This window comes from Gallus gallus, chromosome 1, assembly GCF_016699485.2.
Source record: "Gallus gallus isolate bGalGal1 chromosome 1, bGalGal1.mat.broiler.GRCg7b, whole genome shotgun sequence".
Classification (NCBI taxonomy): domain Eukaryota; kingdom Metazoa; phylum Chordata; class Aves; order Galliformes; family Phasianidae; genus Gallus; species Gallus gallus.
This window is the reverse complement of record NC_052532.1, coordinates 73966962-73992679: the sequence shown is the minus strand read 5'-3', so window position 1 is coordinate 73992679 and position 25718 is coordinate 73966962. Positions and strand designations below refer to the sequence as shown.

At 40.1% G+C, this 25718-nt stretch overlaps 1 protein-coding gene across 6 annotated transcripts; it reads right to left on the bottom strand.

Moving 5' to 3' along the window:
• Positions 1-7109: 7109 nt before the first annotated feature.
• Positions 7110-17495, bottom strand: KCNA1 (potassium voltage-gated channel subfamily A member 1). 6 transcript variants are annotated; one of them, XM_040660955.2, is made up of 5 exons: positions 16920-17495; positions 16653-16824; positions 15996-16170; positions 14684-15586; positions 7110-10208 (listed from the first exon to the last, which is right to left on the bottom strand). In XM_040660955.2, the coding sequence occupies exons 2-5, from the start codon at positions 16700-16702 to the stop codon at positions 10068-10070; spliced, it is 1269 nt and encodes a 422-aa protein (XP_040516889.1). In that variant the 5' UTR covers positions 16703-16824; positions 16920-17495; the 3' UTR covers positions 7110-10067. The 6 variants fall into 6 exon arrangements, with proteins under 6 accessions (XP_040516889.1, XP_004938130.1, XP_004938133.1 ...); XM_004938073.5 differs by lacking the exon at positions 7110-10208 and having other exon boundaries at positions 13759-15586; XM_004938076.5 differs by lacking the exon at positions 7110-10208 and having other exon boundaries at positions 13759-15586; positions 15996-16174; positions 16653-17495.
• Positions 17496-25718: the final 8223 nt, after the last annotated feature.

Here is a 25718-nt window from a genome sequence, read left to right as displayed (position 1 = left end):
AGTCCCCTGAGATATATCTTATAACTTTCTGTGAGATGCAGAGGAGCAGATCCCACCCAACCAGGCATGATGTTCTGAAAAGATCCAGCTATTTTAATTATGTTATCACCATAACTAGTCATGAGTGTTTCACTATGGAGTGTAAGGTGACTTGAAGCTGCGAGTTTTAATACAGTTTATTCTGCACTAGGGAAGACTCAGTGGTATTACCACACTGGCAAGGCCTCCAAAATGCATGCAAATTCTGCTCGTAGGAAACAATTACTGGCATGGATTTTAGCAATGTTCTGCACAAAGTGGGATACACTAGCAGATTTAAAGTATAATAGCAGAGGTTTTCTGAGAGAAATTGTTAGGTTGTCTTCATGCACCTCTAGATAATATCTATCTGTAAGAGATTTTAGAAGAGAGTAAGTAGAGCAAAAAAAGTTTTCATGTAAAATCAGACTTAAGGTTTGGAAACTATTAACTTCCACTACAGTAAATCACATCTTTTGTTACTGCTGCAGTAGATTTATTCGAAGAGTATTAACAATACTCTGGAGAAACATAGGTATTAACAAGTTAGATTACTCTGTAAATGTTTCCATGAAAACTGACATTTCTCCTGTATCTTTGATAATAACAAATTAATTTTTCTACAATCACTTTTTTTTTTTTTCATAAACTGTTCTAAAATAAGTTCAAATCTATGCACAGTGAAAGAGGAAAATTCAAGTCTGAAACAGCATCACAGTTATGAGATCTATGGGCAAAATCATTATCTTTCACTTTTCATTGTATTATCTTAAAGTCTACATTCTGTGTGGTCATAGAACACTATCCAGAACCTTTTGTGGTAGATGAATATGTACTTTAATGTCACTTTAACACATCTCTCTTTTAAAAGGTGGGGTTTCTTTTTTTCCTATTTATTATACTCCAGTGGAAACTGATGGGCAGGATTCTTCCTTGCTGGCCATACAACAGCTCTTATCTATGTAAAAAAACTGCCAAATATGAAAAGGGAAGAAAGACACACAGATTATTAGTTCAGAAGAAATAAGCTGATTCGCACCAGACGTTTTTCATTTTATATACATGAATAAAAGCTGCACAAGATGCAGACAGCAATTTTGTACTTAAGTCATGGGAGTAAGAACTTAGTGTGCATTGCCAAAAAGAGACACAAAAATCAAAAGATTAACATCCCTCCACTCCACTGGCTGTCCCCATGTCCATATATTTCAACTTGCAATTTGCGATTGTATGGACAGAATCAATCCGTTCTCAAGTAAAACTGAATTGCTTTTTATGTGCTGGATTTCAGCAGCCTTTTTGAAGTGTTGTAAGTGGATGAGATCACAGGAGTATTAATAAGACTAGGAAAAAATACATCACAGCATTGTCGGACAATGCATACCCTGGAAATGCATTAGCAATAGTAGCTGTATACTAAGTGGTGATGACCAGCTTCCACTTACTGCCTTTAATTGATTACTGAAAAGGCTGACTACCATAGAATTTCAGATCATTGTTTTAGTAACCTTTGATATATATATTGATACTCTATACTAACATAGCACATCCGGAACAGTCTCAGAACTCTTTGCCAATTTAATAAACTGACACACAAGCTACCTCCCCAGTTTCAAAATGCAGTTACTTCTGAGACAAAACACGGCTGCTCTTTAATAGCACACTGGAATGCTACCAAATGACTTGAACAGCAAATGAAATATTTATAAGGCAAACAGACGCAATGCCAAAGTAAACCAGAGTAGAACTCCAGTTCTCCTCAGACACTGGGAAGGCATTACAGTTTTAATGACACCAGGATCTTACAGTGTTCCTCATCCCAGTTACTGCCAGAATGCCCCTTACTGTTATGCTGAAGATCAATTCCACATGACTTTGGGAGGATTGAATCAATTGCTTCAAAATCTCAGTACCAAATCTATAGACTTGCTGAAGCATTCAGCAAAACAAATTCCACCTACATTAGGTGATTCTGTAGTATTTCTGACAGATTAGCCATTGCACACAAAACATGACAGTGTTCAGCTTCATGCCAGTTTTGTATCATACATTCAGAACGATGAAAATAATACAGAGGAAAAAAGGTCCCAGAAATTAGAGCCAAAAAAACATAGACCAACTGTCGTATTATGTTCACAGGAAGATGCTAGCTCATCACTCAATGAAATAATTTTTCAGGACAACCAAATTTGTGTAAAATCACTGTTTTTTTTCATTAGGGGGAAAAAGATCTCATTTGGCATTTTGAGCCTTAAAGTCAATTTGTTCTTTTGTTCAGTCATTGCTTCACTGGAACTATGACCCAAGGTGACTTATCAGTCTTATCAGTTATCAGTTGCAGTAGCACTACTACACTTAGTGACCCACAGTCAGACCAGAACCGTTTAGGCACCATGCTGTAGAGCAACTATCTCCAAAGTGCTGCGCTGTTACTGTACATACTTAGTGGCACTTCTGGTGGTATTCATATATTAGCCATTTTGGCATTTAAATATGAAGTATTACACAAGTTTACATTAAAGCCTCATTAGCTATAAATGCTCTTCTCTTGTAATGCCAGCAATTTTTATCATCTAAATAATTGTAACAAAAAATGTACCCAAGTGACAGAGATCACTTCTTTATTTTTTTATTTTTTGTGAAATGAAAATTGCCAAAATCACTCAACTGAAGGAAAAAAATAAAAAAAAAATCCTAACAATAAAAACAAATCGAAAAAGAAAACAAATTAAAAAAAATGCCATAACATTTTCAAAAATTCCCTCTCCTTGGAAGGAAGCCATTCAAGTACATTTTGGAAAATATTTGTTTCCCCTTTATCCTTTCAAATTCCTGAAAAAAATCAAAACCACAGTTTGCAACTGAAAAAAGACAAACTTAATTACATTAACTGAAGCTTCAGATATTCTGGTAGTGAGAAATAAACTCTTCTCTGAGTATTTCAGAAACATTTTAAATGATTTATTTGCCTGGTACACCACTGCAACAGAGTTCAGCAAACCAGGTTCATAACAACACTTGGCTAACTCAGAAAGGAAAAAGAAGGAATACTACCTCCCTCGTAAGCTGGAGTTAGCTTTTAGGGAGGTTGAAGATGAATGCTGCACACTGAAAACAGAAAGGAAGGCTCAAAGTTATCAGAAGGTGAAGATACATCTAAACACCTACCACTGCCATAGTGATTCCACCTGGAGGCCCTGTTAGCAGCCTCAGCTCTCACAATCAGTTCACAACATCTAGGGAACTAAATGCCATAACAGCCTAAATGATCCTTCATTCAGAATTTAACGCAGTATTTTACATGCAAATTTATATTTTGAATGGCCAAACAGCAAGAAGATAATATTCCATAAAATAAAAACTTAGTTTTTTCTAATTTGAAAGAACAGTTATGTTCTCAAAATTCACACAAAAATATTTTCAGAGTCCTTCCATGGATTATCTGGACAGTTCAGTTTTTGGATTGCATTTTGTTTTCTGTATTGCTCACCACTGAAGTGATTTAATTAAAGCTTAATCTTATATCAAAAAATGGGCCGGGTTAGGCTGGGTATTCTTTGTCAAGCAGAGGCAATTAATGCATGTAATGGAGGTGCTGTAAAAAGAGAATGTGACACCATTAATGTGAATGTGTTTATCAGAGTATAACTGCAGACTTGCCACTTCTTTTCCCAGTAGACCTTTCTATACATTACACTGAATAATATGAAGCATTTCTTATGGGATTGGAAATTCCTACATACACCCATTATAGTAGGTACATTTAGATTATCAAGCCCTGTAAGCATCAGCCCTCCTATCATTCCTAGAATTCAAAGATCTTTAACTAAATCTTTGCGACTACAAGCTGTATTAACAATATAATCTTAATTATTGATGGAACACTAGATTTCAGTTCACACAACATATGTGTATCAGCCATCCTATGCAAAATGAATATTGATGAACCTCCTCTCACCCTCTGCTGTTAACCAGGTAGCATGGAAATGATCTATGTCTCTCCTCAGACCTGTTCTCCACATAATGATCACACAGCTCTCTCCATCACATTTAGTGACAACAGCAAGCTCCTCTGCTTGAAAGTCAAATGCTCTAGTGTTCCTATCTTGTGAAAGGAGGTCTATACACTATCTGCAATTGCATTTTCATTTTCTAGCTGTAAAAGCTTTCTACTGAAGAGTCACAGTTGTCTTCTCATTGGAATAAAATGTGAGGTATTTTAGGAAGCTGTTAGAGAAGATGAGTGGACCGAAGTATTGTGCTAATTAAAGTTTCTTTGATTTTTGAATGCTTAATCTGAACACTCCATAAAGTGAGCACTTTATATAAAGACCAACCATGGGATATAATGCAACTCTACAAGCATCTGTTAGAAGCCTGCAGTACAGAATGTTTCAGATCTTTTCTCAGTAATCTGAAAGGCAGCATGAAATCATGGTCTTCCTACAGTCTTCTCAAGTGATGAGACATCACTCTATTTACTTCTGTGGGTTCTGGTTTACCTCAAGAGCACAGCAGTTCCCCCTATATATTTGCAGACCTTTGTTGAGACAGCACATAGGAACTACTTCAAGGGATAGTACTGAATCACATCTGATTTTCTTTGTCAGTCAGGCTACCTGATTCAGAATGCTAGCCCTGAAGGCAACTGTTCCAGATATTTGAGAGAAAGCATAACAACACATTTGTGATAAACACTTCTTGGTTGCAGAGGTATGGGCCATTTTACTCTGTGAAGTGTTAGACTTTGTATTTGTTAAAATATAACCTTGAGTTTCTGCATGGTAAGGGCATATATATTCACACCTGAAATTCTTATGCTTTTATAAAGCAATTATTTTGTACCAATTAATTAAACAGTACATGAACACTGAATGACTTCCAAGAGTAACAGGTAAATTTAGTTTATACTGGAATTATCAATATAATATATAGAAGGTAAGATCAAAAGAGCATCTTGCTACTGAATGGATTTTCTCCTTCTCTGTTGAAAGTCTGCTGAAGTAGTCTTCACTTCCATTATAATCTGAGTGTAAGTGCAGCTGAAGGAGAAAGAGAAGCCCATTCCAGGACATGGATCATTGATACATCTGTTAACTAAGTTATAGCTGCAGAGTCACACTTACTCCTCAGTGTAGGTTTCTTCAGAGAGTATATGTAAGACAAAAAGACTGCTTGGTGTAACAAAAGGATTCAATATGTAATTTTTCAGTATTTGATAAAGCGTATAAAACAAGATAACAAAATTTGCAATTGGGAGAAAAAAAACTACACAATTATTTTCTTTTTGGATTAGCTAAGAAATTCTCAGAGAAACTCAATTCAGAGTACTCAATGCTGATTATTTTTTGCAATCATTATGAGGAAAAAAAAATAAATGTCCTGGAACCTGATTCTGAATGTATGCAATCTTGTTTTAAAATGACCACTTCAAAACTGACCAGATCACAGTAAATATCTCAGTACAAGATGTACCAAGGGGTACAATGACTACATAAACTGTTGGAAAGATGAGGTAAAGCATAAGGTAATATTTTGTTAATATCCTGGCAAAAAGTACATAGCAAGAACATTTTCTACACAGAGGAGGCAGCACAAATACAAACAGGCAAGGACTTCAAAAAAATTATGACTGTGATACAAGAATTAGCATTCCCACTCCTAAAGGAGTTTTTTTTAGCTAGATCCATTACAGGTATGATGATACAAACCATGAAGGGCCTCAGTAGAGAAAACTCTGGGTGTAGTATTTGACAAGTTAAATTATGGCTAAGTGGGGAGAAAAATAGTAGGGGGAAACAGGAATAGGTAATGGTACAACTGAATGATATACTCAGAAAACAAAATATGAAGCAACATTGTAATTTGATTCAAAGAACACAGAATTAGCTTTCCTACAGACAAAGAAAAAAAAGAGAGAGAGAATATTGATACAGTAGAGGTGATAAACAAGTCTCTTTAAAAAAAAAAAAAAACAGAACATGGAAAATAAACAAGAAGCAGACTTCAGACACATGTAGAGCTAGCAAAACTCAATGACTTGGAACACACTCTTGAAGTACAGACATGAGTATCTCGTGGAATTACAGTACTACCAAGCAGCTAAAAGTTAGATGACTTGGACTAGATCCATTTAAGAATGGTACCTTCAAATGTAAGTCAAACAAAACAATTTTTGTCAATTTATAAGTGAGATTAAATAAGACTCAAAAAATTGAAAGTATTGATGAAAAAGAATTTTCTTGCTGAAAGCTTTTCTTGATTAAGAAATCAAAAGAAGTAAGCATATAAAATTATACGTCAGACAACCAAAAATGTTATGCCTTATAACAGGTTAGGGGATTTTCACTTCATCTTACCTCATACTTTTGTACTGTGTATGCATCCCACTGTTACCATGCACACAAATCTCCAGAAAGGCCTGGCAGTCATTATAGATGGACTTCTAATACACAACGCTTTTGGCATAAAGTTATTTGCATTTATGTCATTACCTTATTTATATGTGACAAAGTATCAAGGCATGGTGGGCATAACTTTATCAGACCTATTTGCATGAAACATACCTTAAAACACAATTTTCAGACAAAAACAAGACCAAGGCAATTTGATTTACTTACATTAAACCCAAACCAAAAAAAATTACTTACACAGTTATATAAACCTGGATCTCAAGTCAGCACACACATGATAAGGTAATACTTTAGATACAGGGATGTAGCCAGAAGACGCCAACTAATTTTAGGAAAAAAAAAAAAAAAAAAAAGCTTTTGGAGAACACAGTAGTCTTAACCTTACATTTGCTAATTTTGGTGGAACTGAGTGCTGTCTCAGCAGTGATGGCATGAACGTTACCCACTCAAAGCAAGATCCACAGCCTATGGAAACCAAATCCTTGGATTAATTGTACAATAACGCATGAGTTGACATTTACAAGCCTTTCATAGCCCACAGCCACATCTCATATTGATTACCATTTCTTATACCTCTCAATAAGGAAACCATCAACAAACCAACCATTCATTTCAGATAGAACTGAGGAATAATGACAGGAGAGAAGTTAGATTCCACAAAATAAACAGACAGAATAATTTTGTGTAGGATCCTTAAAAATTATCTTTAATTTATGTCAAATATGAACAGATGAACAAGGACAGAAGTAGGGAGCATTGCATAGGTGAAAACTATGCATTTCAAATAGATCAAGAACTTATAATATTTGATGTTCAAAAATTATAAACAAACCTTACTAATGGAAGTAAAATGAACTGTATTGAGACAATGAAATACATATTTGATTCAATATTTGTACACAATTTGTAAATGGTGGAAATAAGTACAGCTGTTTCAGCTTAAATGGTTTGTTGTCCTGATGGTGAACTTTCATATGGAGATTTTTTAGTTTATACATTTAGCACTTGCAATATTTGTCCTTTAAAATTAGAGGTATGTCTAAGAGGCCATACACAGTCCATTAAAAGCTGTTATTTATTAATTACAAACCAACATACTGCAAAAACAATGGTTTACTTGGAAAAGAAAAAAAGATTTAAGTTTAGCATGTTGTAGGTAGAGGTTTGCTGAATTTAGCCATAAAAATACCATTTTTACTTTTGTACAAAAGTCAATTATTCATTTGATCCCAGTTACATTATAGAAATGTCACCGAAAAACAAAACAAAACAAAACAAAACAAAACAAAAAAGATTTATCAAAGACTGATGCACCAAAAGGAACCAAATGTGACATGGCTTCATTTTATTTATTACAGAAACTAGAAATGGAAGATGATTTTTTAAAAACTCATGGTGACATTTACTAGAGTCTGTTAACAGGTGAAATATACCGCTTTATTTAGATATCAACAAATATTGTGAGACAAATTTCAGTTGAGACCTCAGTTTCATTTTATTTCCTTTGAAAACATTAAAGCATACTATGCCTTGACAGCATAAACTGTTGACTTCATTGGTAGCAAGTTCGCCTGTACTGAGTGTAACAGCAGAACACCCTGAAGTTTCATATTTGTGGATACGAATATTCACATCTTTAAGAATACTTGACTAGTATTTTAGGAAAAATAAATTTTACATATCTGATTAAATAAAAACAGAAAAGCAGAAAATAGAAAAAAAAACCCATAGTCTGAAATAAGTCTAACCAAAACTGAAACATAGGTCCCTGTTGAAGCATCTTAGAAAAGGAGTCTATTTCAGACCTGTGATATACAGGTCTGTAACAAACTTGCAATGTTGAGCAATCACAAGAACAACTTTCAAATTGCATAAAGCTCTGTGGCTATTGAGGGTAAATCACACCTTGGAGCTGATTCTTCCTTTGTCCAAAATTACTATGACAACCAGTGGCATGAGGCCTCCTGAAAAGAAAACTGTGGTACTTCCCTATTCTGTACACTAGAAGAAATTAATTAAACTAGAATGGCACTCCTTGAAAATGAATAATCAAGATAATTATAGAAAAAGTATATATTCTCTCTACATATGTGTGAAGATATTCTAAAATCCAACTTTCTACCTTTTTCTAAAAAATATCGGCTGTCCCTAACCTACTGTTTATTTTATTTCAGTTAATATATATGCATATAAGAAACTCCACTGACAAAGTCTGAACCATGGAAAACTGATGTTTGCCCTCAGTTCCTTACAATAGCATATTTTATGTTATATCTGGATTTCAGCTCTTTATAACAGAAAGAAACATTCTGTACTTCTCTTTAAGGAAAATAACAGTCCACTGGTAAAAATTCATCAATAAAAGTAGCAACTAGTCAGACTGTTGATTTGGGCTAACATAGCCTCTAATGAACAATATACAGCTGATTTGCTAAGAAGGGTCTGATCTCTGAAATCTCTCTTTGGATAAAATCACTACTGAAACAATACCTTTTTTTTGCTAAATTTTGTCCTGCCATCAGTGCTTTGCACTCTTTCAAGTGCTTACTCCTCTGATCTACAGCACATCAAGATAAGCAATGAACACAGTTAGACACTCTGTAATTGGAAAATAGTTTACTTGGGCTGTGATTATTGTAAGCATTACCGCCTGGGAGACAGCTGGATTGACTCTGACATCTACAGATATATAAGCCATGAATGAAGGAAGGAAACCTCTGATATTGTCCTAGGAATGGGATGTTAGCCTATCAGCAAGCCAGGCTGTGAATTTCCAGCACTCGGTCTTCCACTCCATCTACACAAATGCTCTTGTGGTACACTAAAGGTTTTATAGAAGGTGGCTACCTCTAGCAATGTAGTGTCAATTCCATTACATTTAATGTGTACTAAAGGCTTATCTGTCTGAATTAACTTGTAAGGTAGATGAGGTAAACTGCATTAAGCCCCATTGTGTACAGAATTAAGGCAGCCTTAATTCAATTCAGGTTACTTTCCTCCCAAAATGAATGACTCCAAATCAGATTAAGGCTGCTTTTATACTGCAACAGAATGTCCATGCTAGGCTTTTAAAACAGTTTAACAAATCTACATTATACTCACACCTTTCATTAATTTGGATTAGCTTTCTTGAAGTCTTTGTAGTGAATTTTAAGAAACTCCATGTAGGGAATCTGGTTTAGGTATAGGTTTTCTAGGATGCTGTGAACACACGTCCTGGCTTACTGTACACTAACTGCTTCTAAAGACATGTAAATACACATCATTGTCTCTGCTGGAGCTGCTGCACAGTCCTCTCAGTTCTGTGAAGGAAAGGTGTACACAGCCTTCCATTTTCACTCTCCCTGTTGCTCCTCTGCCTGCTCCTTAGTGATCTGTAGCTAAGAGTGGTAGGACCTAATGGAGAATTTGGGCAGTAAGACCAGCCTCTGGGATTCCTGCCCACTATCTCTCTCCTTCATTCCTATCTCTGCACCATTGAGCACTGCTGCCTCACTCATGTCGGACCAGTTCCTTTATCCTCTTTGCAGAGTGGATGAAGAAAAAGCCACATAGTGCAACTAAGAAGCCAGCATTGAGAAGTGGCTGGTAAAGGAGGCTGGAATTGCTTCCTTGTCTTATCAAGCTACAGCCCAACTAAGACCGCTGTATTTTATTTTCTCTGTCCAGCATAACGCAAACATTACTTCTGGGCAGTCTCTGCCAAATGAACAAAGATCTTGTCTTTTTCTCAGAGATACATTGTTTGGCCATTAATTCCCTTCCAGTCCTCTTCCACTGATATAAACAACCCCACAGAGTTTGTGGCATAAAGAAATGTAGGTCATAAAAAGAAAAAAAGAAAAAAGAAAAAAGAAAAAGAGAAGAAAGGAAGAGGAAAGGAAGAGGAAAGGAAGAGGAAAGGGCAGGGCAGGGCAGAGCAGCGCAACGAAGAGAAGAGAAGAGAAGAGAAGAGAAGAGAAGAGAAGAGAAGAGAAGAGAAGAGAAGAGAAGAGAAGAGAAGAGAAGAGAAGAGAAGAGAAGAGAAGAGAAGAGAAGAGAAGAGAAGAGAAGAGAAGAGAAGAGAAGAGAAGAGAAGAGAAGAGAGAGAAGAGAAGAGAAGAGAAGAGAAGAGAAGAGAAGAGAAGAGAAGAGAAGAGAAGAGAAGAGAAGAGAAGAGAAGAGAAGAGAAGAGAAGAGAAGAGAAGAGAAGAGAAGAGAAGAGAAGAGAAGAGAAGAGAAGAGAAGAGAAGAGAAGAGAAGAGAAGAGAAGAGAAGAGAAGAGAAGAGAAGAGAAGAGAAGAGAAAAAAAAGAAAGATGCTTAATAGTGAGAACAGGCAGTTGGTTAAGTGCACTTTCAGGCCCATGAAAAAATTTCAGCATTTCCGCATCAAGGGAGTAAGCTTTTTTCTTACTGTTGTTTCTTTTGTGTTTGACAAGAAATTCATGCCAATGCTACATGAGGTTAATTCCCATACTCCAATCATATTAAGATCCTTTGAAGTATGCTGTAAATGGGCAAAACAATATTCTGAATCCCCAGGCCATCCCATGCCCTTATGATTCGCCCTGACCATAGATAGATTAATTAATTAATTAATTAAGTAAGTAGGTAAAATAAAATAAATAAAACAAAATAGAACAAAATAAAATAGAATAAAATAAAAAGTGCTGCATGTAGAACTTTTCTCTCTACATACACAGAATTATTGTAATTCTGATCATTAAACTAAGGTATGTATAACCAACTACAACAGAAGTGGTCAAAGTGAGAATTCATGTTCCACATATTTCTTTCTCATCTTCAGTTCCAAAGCACTGAATACATTATTGCTGTTTAGTTGGTTGGTTGTTTTATAAGCTGAGTGCAGCACTCAAGTCCATTTTGACTTGAGAAGTCATACCCAAGAGTACAAGAATTTAGGAAGATCAGGACCATCAGATTTTAGTGAGGAGAGAGGTGTACAATGGTCAGAGGAGTAAGCAGGGAACAAGAAGAAAGCTTTACAATATCTATCTAGAGGAAGTAATGCCCTGTTTTATTTGATAATTTGCATTTCTTGCAGGAGTTAGAGCTCCTCAGTTCTAAATGACTTTCTCATCACTAAAACTCACAGAAGCCAAACAGTGAGCAATAAAGCCAAATCTTTCTGGAAAACCATCAGATCAGGCTTGTGCGTAACTGCAAAGTTAGGGTTCTTTATCACTCTAAGTGCTCTGATTTTATATATATGTGTCCATACATATGTATAACACACACATGCAGACACATGTACATATTAATGTGCATATATACATATATCATGAACATAGGAGAATAAACATTCTATACAGTGTGGAAGGAGAAGCGTTCAGTAGCAGTTGGCCACATGCTAAGTGCAAAATGAAGATCCTCAACATATTCCACTTAGAAAACAAAGATTAGTGCCAACCTTAGCTTTGATCAAAGATTATGATCTCCCAGGGCCTAGCAGTCAAGGCTGGCAAGTTGCAAAAGATATCTAGCTTTCTTTCCTCCACAAGACCACGGTGGATGTACAGCAAAGTTAGAGGTTAGCAAAAAGAATATAGTTTGAAGGCTCTGTGATAGGATTTAAGTTCTGACAGGAAAGTAAATGGAAGAGGCCTGGATGGGAGGGAGCTGGAAAGCTTCCTTTGCCTACAACCTGGGGAACCTAAAGGAAAGAAAAGCCCAGCCCTGCAATCTGCTGCCTGGCTATGTGATGTCACAGTGAGTGCTAATCCTTAGACTCTCCTGTGTTCTGCCACGCTAGGACCAGCTGCCAGAAACAATCTCATGGAAAGGAAGGGTAGACACAATGAATGCAGTGATATCCCTATAAGCAATCTAGGGAAACTTTTAAGTCTTACATAAGCACAGCTGTGACTTATTTGGCAGAAGAAAATGCTAAGCCTTGAAACAGTGTACTGGCAAAGGAAAGAAGGTATATCACAGGGTGATGGTTTTCTTTGCCTGCCTCTTCTAGTTGCTCCCACTCACAGTTGCTCTTTCTTTCCTTCGCTATCTCTTTCTGCACGGAGCCAAGAGGCAGTGCAGAACTCCTCTTCTGGTGTGTTGGTCCTTGCCCTTTCTTTACCTCTGATCAGCTCAATTCCTGGAGGCACTTTCAGCATTTTAGAGAATGTAAGATAAAGGCACTGCACAAATTTAAATTGATTTAAATTGATTTAAATCAATCAGTTAAGTCTCCTCAGTGAGTTTTAGGGGAATACAAAAAAAATCTCAAATAATGACTGCAAAAACAAACAAACAAACAAACAAAAAACAAAAACAAACAAAAAAAACCAGCTGTTGCAATTTGGATGCATATAATAGATAAGTTTCATTTACATTCTGAGAATGCACCAAAAAGCATGCATCTACACCTTTCAAATATAAAGGATACTAGGTTTTAGGTGCTATATATAACTTGTCTTAGTTTTCCATATAGCTTTCCCTTTAAGAGATGGGATATATCCCTTTCTGACAATGCCTGGACAAAAGCCAACATGTTTTCCTGAGCAGTGCAGGGAAACAGGTTTCTCTAATCTGTCCATTCAGGCCTTTGAACTATCAAGCACTTTTTAATTATTTATTATTATTATTATTATTGAATTCATGCATTAATTAATTTATGTGTTATTCAAATAGGCCATAATGCTGAATATTTGAACATGCTTTGATCTCCAGAAGTTATTGTTCCCATTTGACTAACATACACTTTAAAGTACTAGTCAACAATTGAGCAAGTTAAGTAGTGCACTTCTGGTGAATGCAAACCAAAATAAAGAAAAAAGAAAAAAAGAAAAGAAAAAAAAAGAAGAGGACCTATTTTTAGAAGATTCATTTCAAACAAAAGCTTATCCATTATTGTCTGAGGTAAAGTTTCAGGCATGCGATTATAAAATAAATACCATCAAATTCAAACATGCTTATATTAAACTACATTGTGCTGTCTTGCAACAGAAGGACTAGAAATTTTGTATACAATTTTGGACAGGGAAAATTGCGTTATGATCATCTGCGTATAAGAGAACTTAGCAGCAGTGCAAATGTTTTGCCTTCAGTTCTGTTTGTTATTTTTAAATAATTCTTCTATGGATAGAAAAAAAGACCAGCCTAAAGTGTATTGAAAGAATGTGCTGATCTGTAGGTTGGAACGATGTAATTTTTCACATAGGGTGCAGAAGGAAAATTTGCATCCCTTCATAAAAACGGTAAATGCTTGCTGCATGTTAATACTTTCTTACTATTATCTGATTCGCTCTCTTGCAACTGTGCATATTTGCAGGATATTTTTACTAGAATCCATGCATATGCTTTAGTTTTAAAAATTGTCTTCCTTAGTTGAATGTAAGTCTGTAAAAAAAAAAAAAAAAAAAGATGGAAGAGGAAAAGTTTAGATCTAGCATCATTCAGTTTAAGACCTAACTAGTTCAAATAGTTATCATTTACCGGGTGTGGAAAATGTGTTTGTTTGCTTTTTTTAAGTAAACAAAATTTTATCATTCATGGATCCTGGAAGCTTCTTTATCGCTGAGCAAAAACTCACAATGCAACAATGCATTTACGAGGTAAATAAAGCATTCAAAGACTATCAGTAAAGCATCTACAAAGTGTGACTATGTCACTTAAGTCTTCAAGCTGTGAGTGGGGATTTTGGTCTTTTGTTTATACATCAGTCAGCAGCTTGCTTTTATTAACACAGTTTTGGTTGGCTACAGTGCAGTTGCCAGTTCTGAGATTAGCCTCTCTAAAATTGTCTATGCTATTATTCATATCCTCTTCGATTTCCATATACTCAGATTTGCTGATAGTGGAAGAGCTGCGGCGACTGAGATCACTGTCAGATGCTAAATTTGGGGAGCTAACATGAAGTAACTGAGCCTGTTCTTCCCCTTCTGTTTCTCGGTGGTAGAAGTAGTTGAAGTTGGACACGATGACAGGTACAGGCAGGGCAATTGTCAGCACACCAGCGATGGCACACAAGGAGCCTACGATTTTGCCTCCAATTGTCACAGGGTACATGTCACCATATCCCACAGTGGTCATGGATACCACCGCCCACCAGAAAGCATCGGGGATACTTGTAAAATGAGACTCAGGTTCTTCAGCCTCAGCAAAATACACCGCACTAGAGAACAAGATCACCCCAATGAAGAGGAAGAAGATTAGTAAACCTAGCTCTCTCATACTTGCTTTGAGGGTCTGTCCCAAAATCTGGAGGCCCTTAGAATGCCGGGAGAGTTTGAAGATTCGAAAGACTCTTACCAGTCTGATGACTCTCAGAATGGCCAAGGAGGTGGCCTGCTCTCCCTTCTGAGTCCCCTCCCGCTCAGCCATTTCAGTGCCCAAGGTGATGAAGTAAGGGATGATGGCCACAATGTCAATGAAGTTCATTATATTTTTGAAGAATTCAGTCTTGCTGGGGCAAGCAAAGAAACGCACCACCAGCTCAAAGGAGAACCAGATAATGCAAAGGGTCTCCACAACAAAGAAAGGATCTGTGAAGATGTTGGATTTGTAGACCTGAGTGGTGTTGTCAGTACGATGCACCGTATACTCCTTGTCCTCCTTCAGCTCAGGTAATGTCTCTAGGCAGAAGATCACAATGGAGATTAGGATCACCATGACAGAGACTATTGCAATGACTCTTGCAGGCCCAGAGCTTTCTGGGTACTCAAAGAGGAGCCATACTTGGCGCTGGTATTCTCCCTCTGGCAAGGGTCTCTCCTCATCTTTGATGAACCCTTCATCTTCCCGGAACTTCTCCATGGCTTCTTCACCCAGCTCATAAAATTTGATTTCCTCAGAGAACATGTCCAAGGGAACATTGACTGGCCGGCGAAGCCGTCCCCCAGACTGATAGTAGTAGAGGATGGCATCAAAGCTGGGCCTGTTTCTGTCAAAGAAGTACTCATTGCGCAAAGGGTCGAAGTACCGCATGCGCTTCTTGGGGTTGCCCAGCAGTGTGTTGGGGAACTGGGCTAAGGTCTTTAGCTGTGTCTCAAAGCGTAGTCCAGCAATGTTTATCACTACACGCTCACAACATTCATGGTCATCATGGGCAGCAGGCTGGTAGCTATCCTGGGGGTGGCCAGGTAGCACAGAAGTCTCATCCATGTTCTCTCCAGCCATCACAGTCATTGTGGCACTGAGAATGGGGGACCTGGGCTGAGGAGAGGAGAGGAGAGGAGAGGAGAGGAGAGGAGAGGAGAGGAGAGGAGAGGAGAGGAGAGGAGAGGAGAGGAGAGGAGAGGAGAGGAGAGGAGAGGAGAGGAGAGGAGAGGAGAGGAGAGGAGAGGAGAGGAGAGGAGAGGAGAGGAGAGGAGAGGAGAGGAGAGGAGAGGAGAGGAGAGGAGAGGAGAGGAGAGGAGAAAGTGCAAGGGCAGTTCAGTGGAGGATGGTGAGAGGCAGGGTGTGGAGGTAGGCTCAGAGACTGCAGAATGAGTGGGAATGGAGAAGCCTGAGGAAGGACTGGAAGAGAAGCCTAAAGGCTGGAAATATCCACAAGGGGAAAGAAAAGGTGGGATGCAGGAAGTGGCATAAGGAATGAAGGGACAGTAAAGAAAGAGAGAAGTACCTTTGGGGGGTGAGGGCAGAGGGCAGGTAAGGCGAGGGGTCCTGTCACCCCAGGGCCAGGAGGCTGAAGGTATCTGGGGTGCAACTCCTGGCTGGGGTCCCCTCCCCAGCTGTCTCCTTTCGCCTTTAACTCGATCTGGCCACTTTTCTTGCCGACTCGATCATCACTGCGGATGCTGTCTTGAAGTTACCACACACACACACACACACACACACACACACACACACAAATAAATTAATAAATCACAAGGTGGCTGGGAAGCAAGTCCTTGTAATGCCAACTCAGCAAATTTCCATTGTCTGCCCCCCGCAGCCTCCTCCCCCCACCGCCCCGGTCCTCTTGTGCACTGGGGAAGAAAAGATGGAGATACTCAGTGTTTAAAGACATAAAGCTCACTTGCAGAATGGAGGCTGTCAAGAAGGAAAGAAGCATCAAAAACCAACCCCCAAGCCCCACTACACATACATACTCCACTGCAATGTATTAGCTTTCACATCAGCAAGAATATCCTGTTCTGCTCACTGTGGCAGCATATGAGGAGCCTTACATGTTCCTGCACATTCCTGGATGCACAACAGCGCCTCCAGGACAGGAAGGGGTCAATATGAACCTGCAGCCTTGCTGTGCTCTTCTTGAGTGCTTCCATGGAGGGCTTACCATGCAGCTTCACTGGGATCAGCTCCTGCTGTAAGTTTCCTGACCACCATGCATCCCACTTTGCAGATGGTGGAGACTTAGCTGAGCACTGACAACTTCATCACACAGTTTGAAGGGATATGGGGAGAAGGAGTGAAGCATGTCCCCTCTGCTTTGCAGCAGCTAAATGCAACTGAGACGGAGACACAGAAATGAATTTTGACATTCCAGACCCAAACTGCCAAATTAGGGTCCAACAGCTGGGGGAAAGAGGGAGTTTTTCCTTACCTGCTCTGTGTGAGATGCGCTGGTTAGGAGCCAGTGCCAGAATGCGACAAGCTGTCTTGCAGCACCATCCAAAAGAATCTGAGCAAAACAAAAACCGCAGTGGCAAACTCAACCCTCCTCCTCCTCCTCTTGCACCCCTCTTAATAATATAGCGATCACTGTACAGGACTGCCTGGACACTTAAATATTCATACACTCAGGCTGCAGTGAGGGAGTCGGTGGGTGGAAGAGAGTGCAAAGTGTCTTTTTCCGAAGGCTTGAATTAATAAATAAAAAGAGGCTGTCCTAAGTATCTTCTGGCTCTCCTGATCTCTTCCTTTAAAACATCTGGAGAAGGAGCCGGGCGCTGAGCAGCATCGGCTGGAGAGACGTGAGAGAGCCGCAGTCCCACAACCGCATCTCCGGAGTGGCTCTTGGCTCGTCCCAACGGCAGCAGCAGCGGGAGGCAGGAGATGGATGCATGTGGCAGGAGCAAATGGACTGCTGAATATGTAAGAGAGAGGAGCAAACTCGAGCCATGTCTTGACGCTGCAGTATCAGCAGAAACCTGAGAGCTGTTTGATGCAGCTTGGCAGCGGGGGGAAGGGGGGGGGGGGGGGGGGGGGGGGAATTGCAGAGAGAGGGGCGGGCACGCTGTCTACCGCACCACACTCCCCCGATTCGTGAGCTGTCCTCCACCGCGAGCGAGGCCTCTGCCGCCGCGGTACAGTGAGCGCCGCGCCCCCGACGCAATGCGGGCGATAGTCCCAGCCTCATGGGCTCGGTCGTTGCGCGCAGGACAGCCTGGCGGGGTGCGGCGGGGCAGCGCGTCAGGCAAGGGGGTAAGCAAGCGGGCAGGCTGCACTGGGTTTGGAGCGTCATCGCTCCAAAGAAGAAAAGAAAGGCTGGAAATTCAGGCGGCCCATGCAGGTGCACGTATAACCGTCCATCGCCGGGCCGGGCGGGGGACATAACGTGGCGGGGACCGAAGGAAGTGCGCAGCGGCCTCTTTTCCCCGGTGGCCAATCTCGGCATTCGCAGAGGAGCAGCGGATCGGTTCAGGGCTCTGCACGTACCGCATGGAGCCGTTCGGCAGCCACGGCAGGCGGCGGCTGCCCCTGAACAGCCTGGCACCCCCCTGCTGCAGGGCCTACCGGATTCGGACCTCGACTCAGGCTGGGGCTCATTACTGGATTATTCTGCCGGAATCGGCCGACGTTCTCGAGCCATGTGCCTGGAATGGGGATGGAAGAGTTAATCAGCAGGCAGTGTGTTAGAGGGAAATTGCCCTTTTATGCTACTTTATCCCACTGAATTAATTTAATTGATGAATCACATAACTTCAAGAGGGAGAGGACCTATTATGTCATCAGCTTCCCTCCTCTGCCAGTGCAGGATTGTTCTCTGCAGTATATGATAATATCCATTATATAAAAGCTTACTGCTCACTTTGTCAAAGCAGGAGTTATGATTAAAAAAAACCTTGGCCCATGTAATCTAAAGCATTCTGGAGCTAAGTAACACCAAATCAATGTTTAACAGCCCTTGTCTCACTAGGTTTTCACGTTACCTTCACTCTAGATCAGCACCTTGACAGTCCAAAAATAGTTGACCACCTGAGTTGATGGATGGTTTCTGTCTCCCTCCCATTTATCCCTGTGCTTTATTTTGGTTGGGAGGGAAGGGGTCAGTGCTTCTAGAGCACAAACTGTTGTAAAATCCTCTTGCCCTAGCTGTACTAGCAGCTAATCTGTGTAATGTAAACACTGACCCTGTGTCAGTGCAAAAAGGGAGAAAGAAACAGAAGTGCAAAGGGACAGATATCCTGGCTAGCCTGGCATATGCTTTCTCTTCAGTGATTGACACATACAATGACAGTGGTCTGAAGGCTTCTGATGAAGTTCTTATCTGCCAAACTTGGGCAAAACAATCCAAACGCTAAATAAAACAGAGACTCTCCTTCCACTAAAAAATTACAGTCACTGATTTTCTGTCTGCTTATTTCATGGCTCAGCATCAGCACCAAGCCTTGGACTCAGCAGCACTAGGCCATGCACAAACCACCGTCCCACTTCCTATTCCCTGCCCACACTGCAAAAAAAAGTTTTCCCTAAGCCTGAGGTAACCAAGCTGCTTTTCAACCTTTTGAGAAAGTCAGCTACAGCCTTTGACTCAACATCCTCTTATGGCAGTGAATTCCATGCCTGGATGACACACTGCAGAGTGCTAACTGCAAAGTATTCAGAGTTCTGTATTCAGTGCTTTGCAGAAATAGCTTTGTAAGCTAGCACTCACCCACCTCTGATGCAGTGCTGTATTCTCCTGTACTAATTTAAAGACAGATACGTATGCTCACAAGTGTGATGAAAATGCAGATCTGACAGAGAGCTGAGTTCAAGATGCTGTTGTGCTTTGGGCTTCCTGTATGATTACAGGAGAGTCTGCCCATTCTGATTTATATCTGAAAAATAGGACTAAAAGCACTTTGCTTGTCACAGCTGCCTAGGCTATTCATTCCTGAGAGCTTGCTTAGCATGGCAAAGCCTGAATCTTCATTGGAAGCTGTGAGTAAACCACTAGCAAAAAAGAGCAAACTATCGAAGGCTTGAAATAGGTAGTAGGCAATTTTTTAAAAACATTCAGAGCAGCTGCTTTTTAGAATCCTGCTAGACGCCTTTCTGTTTCCATAGGTGCCAAAAAAGCAGTTGCTCTTCCTTCCCTTATCTCTTACTGACAGCTCAGCTTTGTGTGGTGTTAGATCTGGAGGTACAGTGCATCACACCTCTCCTACATACACTCTCAGCAATGCTTCCACTTGGATTCCCCCATTCAGCCTGGTTTGGCAGTGTGGATGAGCAGAAGGAGATAGGGATGCAGCAGGTATTCTGAGTTGCACAAGTTGAGGAACCTCACTGCTGTCTTTGGTGGATGCTGAAGTAACTTTTCATAGGCAGCTAGAACTGGTAGGCTCACGTGTCAAAGACAAGTTGGCATGGCACAAGCAGAACCTTTTCTGTAATTAACAAATTCTTGTCCTGTAGAGAAAGCTAAAGACTTCCTTGTTTTGCTCTGGCAAATGTCAGATGTTCCCTAATGAGAAAGAACAGATTTGTCTTTTCATTTTTCTTTTGAGAGAGGAGAGAAAGTAGAATTGTTGATCAAAACTCTTATTATACTGTAAGGATTAAAGAAAATTTGTATTGAATGACTGTAAATGTAGATGAACTTAAAAATAACCATTGATTTTATACAGTTTTGAAATAGGCTTTAAACATTGCCACTAGGTAACCTGTTTTTACACTGGACTGAGATGGGATGGGACTGTATTGTTGTGAAAGGAGGATGTGAAAACTGCCTTCATTCCCGTGTGCCATTTTGCTACTAAAATCATCCTATTGAAAAAGACAATATCATCCTACTGACAAATGACAAATCTTTCTACTTTTTGTCGTGCATCAGTGTATCAGATATGGGCAAAGTGTGATAGTGGAAGAGTGACTGGGCAGGGGAGAGTGGAAAGCATGATGTTTTAGGACAGAGTTGAGCCTCTAAAACATCTGCATAGTCAGAAAAAAAATGAAAAGATTAAAATGCTAATCCATCCCACAGTACCCAAGATGTGCTACAGAAAACATCAAAATCTTGTGTGCATGTTCCCATAGGAAGAATACACTTCTGTGTGAACTCTAATTAAAGTCCTTAGCAACAACATTTTTATAATTTTAATATTAATTCCACCTTTGATCTCTTTCCTGGTTGTACATTTTCTTTCCCAGGGTTTCTTTCCCAGGGTTTTGTCTGATTCCAATTGAAAGAAACTCCCACACAAGCAGTTTGCACTGTCCTGTGAAATGAAGAGAATTTAAATTAGACCTGTACACCAAGTATTTAAAATAATAGGTTTTGTTCCCATTTTTCACATGAAGAACAGGACTTGAAGAGAAAGTCCTGAATGATGTAACAGTTTCTTCCCTCTGTGATAAAACTAGTGGATAAGAACACTCAGCTGTTTTATATACATGACTTTTTTTCCCAGCAATATCTTTTTTTGCCTTCTTTTATTTGTATTAATTCTTATGAGATCTTATACAAATAATGGAGCCAAACTCCATTCATGAATGCTGCTGGATATAAAGATGAAAGAATTAACCTTCCCCTTGTCACTGTGGGGATGAACATCACACAAAATGCTGTTGGAGGAGGAGAGATAGAGGCAGAAACACCAGAACAAGTACATTCCTATAAGACAAAAAAAACGTTGTGGCAACAAGTGCTTGTAATACCCTACCACGAAGTCAGCTTTGGCAACACTTAAGTTTTTCCTTTGTGAGATTGTTTGCAAGGTATAATTTGAGCATATAAGAAAGATACTTTAGCAAAGCAGACATGAATCCAAAGAAAGGCTCTCTCAAATAACATATCTACTTCAACTACCCGGTAATTAATAGATAGTGGTGGTCATTAGAGCCTTATATAATATACTGTTTCTGGTAAAATATTTTTAATAGCTGTCACCATGTAGTTTAAGGAGACTGAATCTGCTTCAAAAGCTATGAACCTGACCTGAAAGATACTAGAACATGAAACTCCACTGGCACTCTCAGTGTCACAGAGGTGAAACTGTAAAGGAGCGATATCAAGATCTACAGAAAAGAGCAGAGAATAAATCAATAATAGTGGAAAAATATCAGGCATCTGCACAAAATAAGAAACTGCACTGTTGTCAAAAAAGTGTGCACAGGGCTGGAGAGAAGTCAACAGTCATTAGCGGTAAAAGAAGGATTCGATTTGATGTATCAAATTCAGAAGTACTCAGTGTTTCTCATAAGTTGAGACAGGGTCTTGAACCAGAGTAATGACCTCCTTTCTTACACCTATGAGGTACCATAAGGTGTGACTCACCATGGCTGCAGCATTCCCAGCAGAAATTGAAATGCACAGTGGAGCGACTCCCAGTCACCAAAAAGTTGGCTGATGACACTTTCACAGAAAATCAAAGTACTGATGAGAAGGGAGTCCCATATCATGATTTCAGCCTGTGGCTGGCCCTGAGGAGGTAACAGAATCATAGAAGTAGTAGTCAGCATGAATTCAGCAAGGGAAAATCATGCTTGAACGATCTGGTAGCCTCCTTTGATGTTATAACAGCTGGCTAGGTGAGGGGAGAGCAGTAGATGTAGTGTATCTTGACTTTAGCAGATCTTTTGATGCTGTCTCCATAGCATCCTCATGGGTAATCTTAGGAAGTGTGGGATAGATGAATAAACAGTGAGGTGAACAGAGAACTGGCTGACTGGCAGAGCTCAGAGGGTTGTCATCGGTGGAGCAGAATCTAGTTATAGACTTGTAACTAGCATTGCTCCACAGAGGTCAGTACTGGGTCCAGTCTTGTTCAACATCTTCATCAATGACCTGGATGAAGGGATAGAGTCCACCTTCAGCAAATTTGCTGATGATATAAAGCTGGGAGGAGTGGCTGACACAGCAGAAGGCTGTGCTGCCTTTCAGGAAGACCTGGATAGTCTGGAGAGTTGGGCAGAGAGGAAGCTGATGAGGTTCAACAAGAGTAAGTGTAGAGTCTTGCGCCTGAAGAGGAATAACCATGAGCATCAGTAAAGGTTAGGGGCTGAGGTGCTGGACAGGAGCTCTGCAGAGAAGGACCTAGGTGTGCTGGTGGACAATAGATAGTCCATGAACAAGCAGTCTGCCCTGGTGGCCAAGGCCAATGGTATCCTGGGGTGTATTGAAAAGAGCATAGCCAGCAGGTCGAGGGAGGTGATCCTCACTCCTGTCTGCCTTGGTAAGGCCACATCTGGAATACTTTGTCCAGTTCTGAGCTCCACAGTTCAAAAAAGACAGGAATCTCCTAGAAAGAATTCCATGGAGAGTGACAAAGATGACTAGGGGCCTGGAGCTCACACCCATGCAAGGAAAGGCTGAGAGGCATGGGATTGTTTAGCCTGGAGAACACTGAGAGGGGATCTTATAAATATCTTATAATAAAATAACTATCTTATGAATAATTTTAAATATCTAAAGGGTAGGTGTCAAGAGGATGGGGCCGGACTCTTTTCAGTAGTGTCCAACAACAGGACAAGGCAATGGGCACAAACTAGAACACTGAAAGTTGCGTCTGAACATGAGGAAAAACTTTTTTACTGTGAGGGTGACAGAGTACTAGAACAAGCTGCTCAAAGAGGTTGTGGAGTCTCCTTCTCTGGAGATATTCAAAATCCATCTAGATACTTTCCCATGCAATCCACTCTAGGGAGCCTGCTTTAGCAGTGGGTTGAACTAGATGATCTCCAGGGGTCCTTTCCAACCCCTGTGATTCTGTAAAATACCCAGAACAAATAGTAGTGAAGGATTTCTTTTTCTTTGGGTTTATATAGAAGATAAACTACCAGATTCTTGTTTATCCTCCTACCTCTCAGGACACCAGGGTTGTCCAAACAGCTAACACATAGAGACACCATTTGGCATTGGTCAGAGCACTATATGAAAGGGCAAAGGCAATGCAAAGCAGGGAGCCAGTTCTAAAAAACTGCAATAACTCCCTGGAACAGATAGAGGCACAGAAAGTTTGGAGCCGCAATGTCTTCAGCACTTACTGATGGAGCTCCAACACAACCAGGACAGAGTCAAATAAACAAGGAGCTGCTGCCCCTGTGCAGGCATTGATGGTGAAGCAATTCTGTTGTGTCAGTGCTGGGCATGGCATAAAGATGGATTATGAGCTCCAGAAATGGGAAAAAAAGAAAAAAAAAAACAGAAAAACAAACAAACATGCAGAAGAAGTGCTGAATGCTCCTAAAAACAGTCTGGATTAGATAATAAAGGTATTAGTACCATTTGCACATAGATTGTGGCTGTACTGAAAGGAAGAATGACCACAGGCAGTGTCCATCCTGTTACTAGGCAAAGGATTGAGTGTTGTGTATGCATGCACATGTGCGAGATGGGATTTTATTTAAAGCAGGACAAGCAGTAATCCCTGCAGATACAAGAGCTGACATGCTGACATCAGGAAATGAGTAAATTCATACCTACAGATAAAGGATGCTTTATTTGAGCAGGAATGTTTTCACTAACCAGACACCAGTGTGCAACAAAGTGCATGTATGACCCAGCATGGCATGTGTTCATAATACACTGATCATTAATGATCTTTCTGACACTCCAGAATACCTTTGGAGATGATCATGTCTAAGTTTTCTGAGAAGTGACTTTGGAAGAAGCTTTGGCAAGAGCCATCAGGAGCCAAGCAGTGCCTTCCCATGGTATAACAAGCTTAACATTCTCTGCTCTGACATAACTTGTAGCACAATGCAGAAAAATTTATGTGATTCAGCACCTAACAAGGCAGATTTTAGCACCAGATGTCTTGCCGTGAGTATCACAAATAAAAAACAGTGAGAGCAAACAAAGTTGCTCTCACATAGCAAACTCGCTCCTCACCTAGCAATGCTGGACTACTGCAGTGATTTTTCCTTAAGATTTGATGGAAAGCAAGGAATACACAGACTAAAGAAAAAGGTGTGGAGAGGGTTGAGTTGATGACTCAGAAACGGTTAATCTAAAGAAGCCACTCACAGAAAAAAAGGAAAAAAAGAGCCAGACATTTGAGGCTGCTGCTCAGTATGAAGCACATATGAAAACAGATAGCTAGTAGCAGCAGATATGATGGCCAAAAGAAAACAGCTGTAATCTGGCAGAGATCATAGGTAATAACTGCAGTAACGAGAGAGCAGTAAAGGAAAACTGCGCACAGCTGCAGAGCTGGGGGACCTGACACAACCTGAACAAAGACCACGGAAGTGAGGGACCTTACAGACCTTACTAGGCTTAAAGTCTGGGTGAATCAAAAGCCCAAGTTCATTTCCCTTGGGAATATTCAGGGCTTTCATCTTCAGCTCTAAGTCTACAGAAAGTTGAAAGAACCACACAGCAGCATAAAATGCTTAGAATACCTGTTCAAGTGCCCGTGTCCATGGCATGGGGTTGGAAATGATTCCTACTGCTGTTGTCCTTTTGTAATAAACCCTCCCTGTGCAGGCTCCTTTGTAGTGCTGCTTTGGCAACATGGGTTCCTCTTGCATTACTGTCATCACAAAGGAAAGGCTAAAATGCCTAGCAGGATGAGTTTCAAGCCTGAACTTATAGCTTCAGTTTAAAGTTGAATGTCCCCTTTCAAAAGAAAGACAATTTCCTTTTCTAAGTGTTTGCTGACCTACCTGGCCAGAATCATTATTGTATGCTGGAGAGAAAGCTGAAATTAAGCAAAAGCAATTATTTATATAAAAATAAGAAACTTGAATATGTGAACATACTGGCATTTACTTTGTATTAAAGCAAAAGACCCAGATACTTTGAAGCTTGTCCTCAGGTGACAGCATGCATTTCAAAATAATCCTAAGTCTTAGAAAAAATGAAGGCAACAAGGGGCATCTCAGTCTATCAGCATCCAACCTTTTGATATGTTTCACTTCTCATCCTGTTTTCTCATTCTTGTTTTCTTGCGTCTTGTCCCACCTATATCTGGGCCAGGGTCTATTTTTGATTCCAGATGCTTGTTACCTATTCCTTTTCTTCAGAAATGAAGTCACCTGTATCCTGTATGGTCTGTGGCAGAAGGGAATCCTTCACTTTCTGTTGGGGTCATTTTTAAAATCTTTCACATATCCTGACAGTTTAGTTCTGAGCAGTTCCTTCTGTTTTCCCTTGAAGCCTCAAAATCAAGTCTCATGATGCTTAAAATGCCTCTCAGAGCTTACTGAGCGTATTGTAATAGGGCCATTACACTTCAAATAAATCTTTCGC

Coding starts and splice junctions, on each gene's coding strand:
- KCNA1 (XM_004938073.5), bottom strand. CDS start 16,702: ATGGTGGTCAGGAAACTTACAGCAGGAGCTGATCCCAGTGAAGCTGCA. Junction 16,171..16,652: donor GATCCCAGTGAAGCTGCATG/GTAAGCCCTCCA, acceptor ACTTCAAGACAG/CATCCGCAGTGATGATCGAG. Junction 15,587..15,995: donor TCTGCCCTCACCCCCCAAAG/GTACTTCTCTCT, acceptor TCCTCTCCTCAG/CCCAGGTCCCCCATTCTCAG.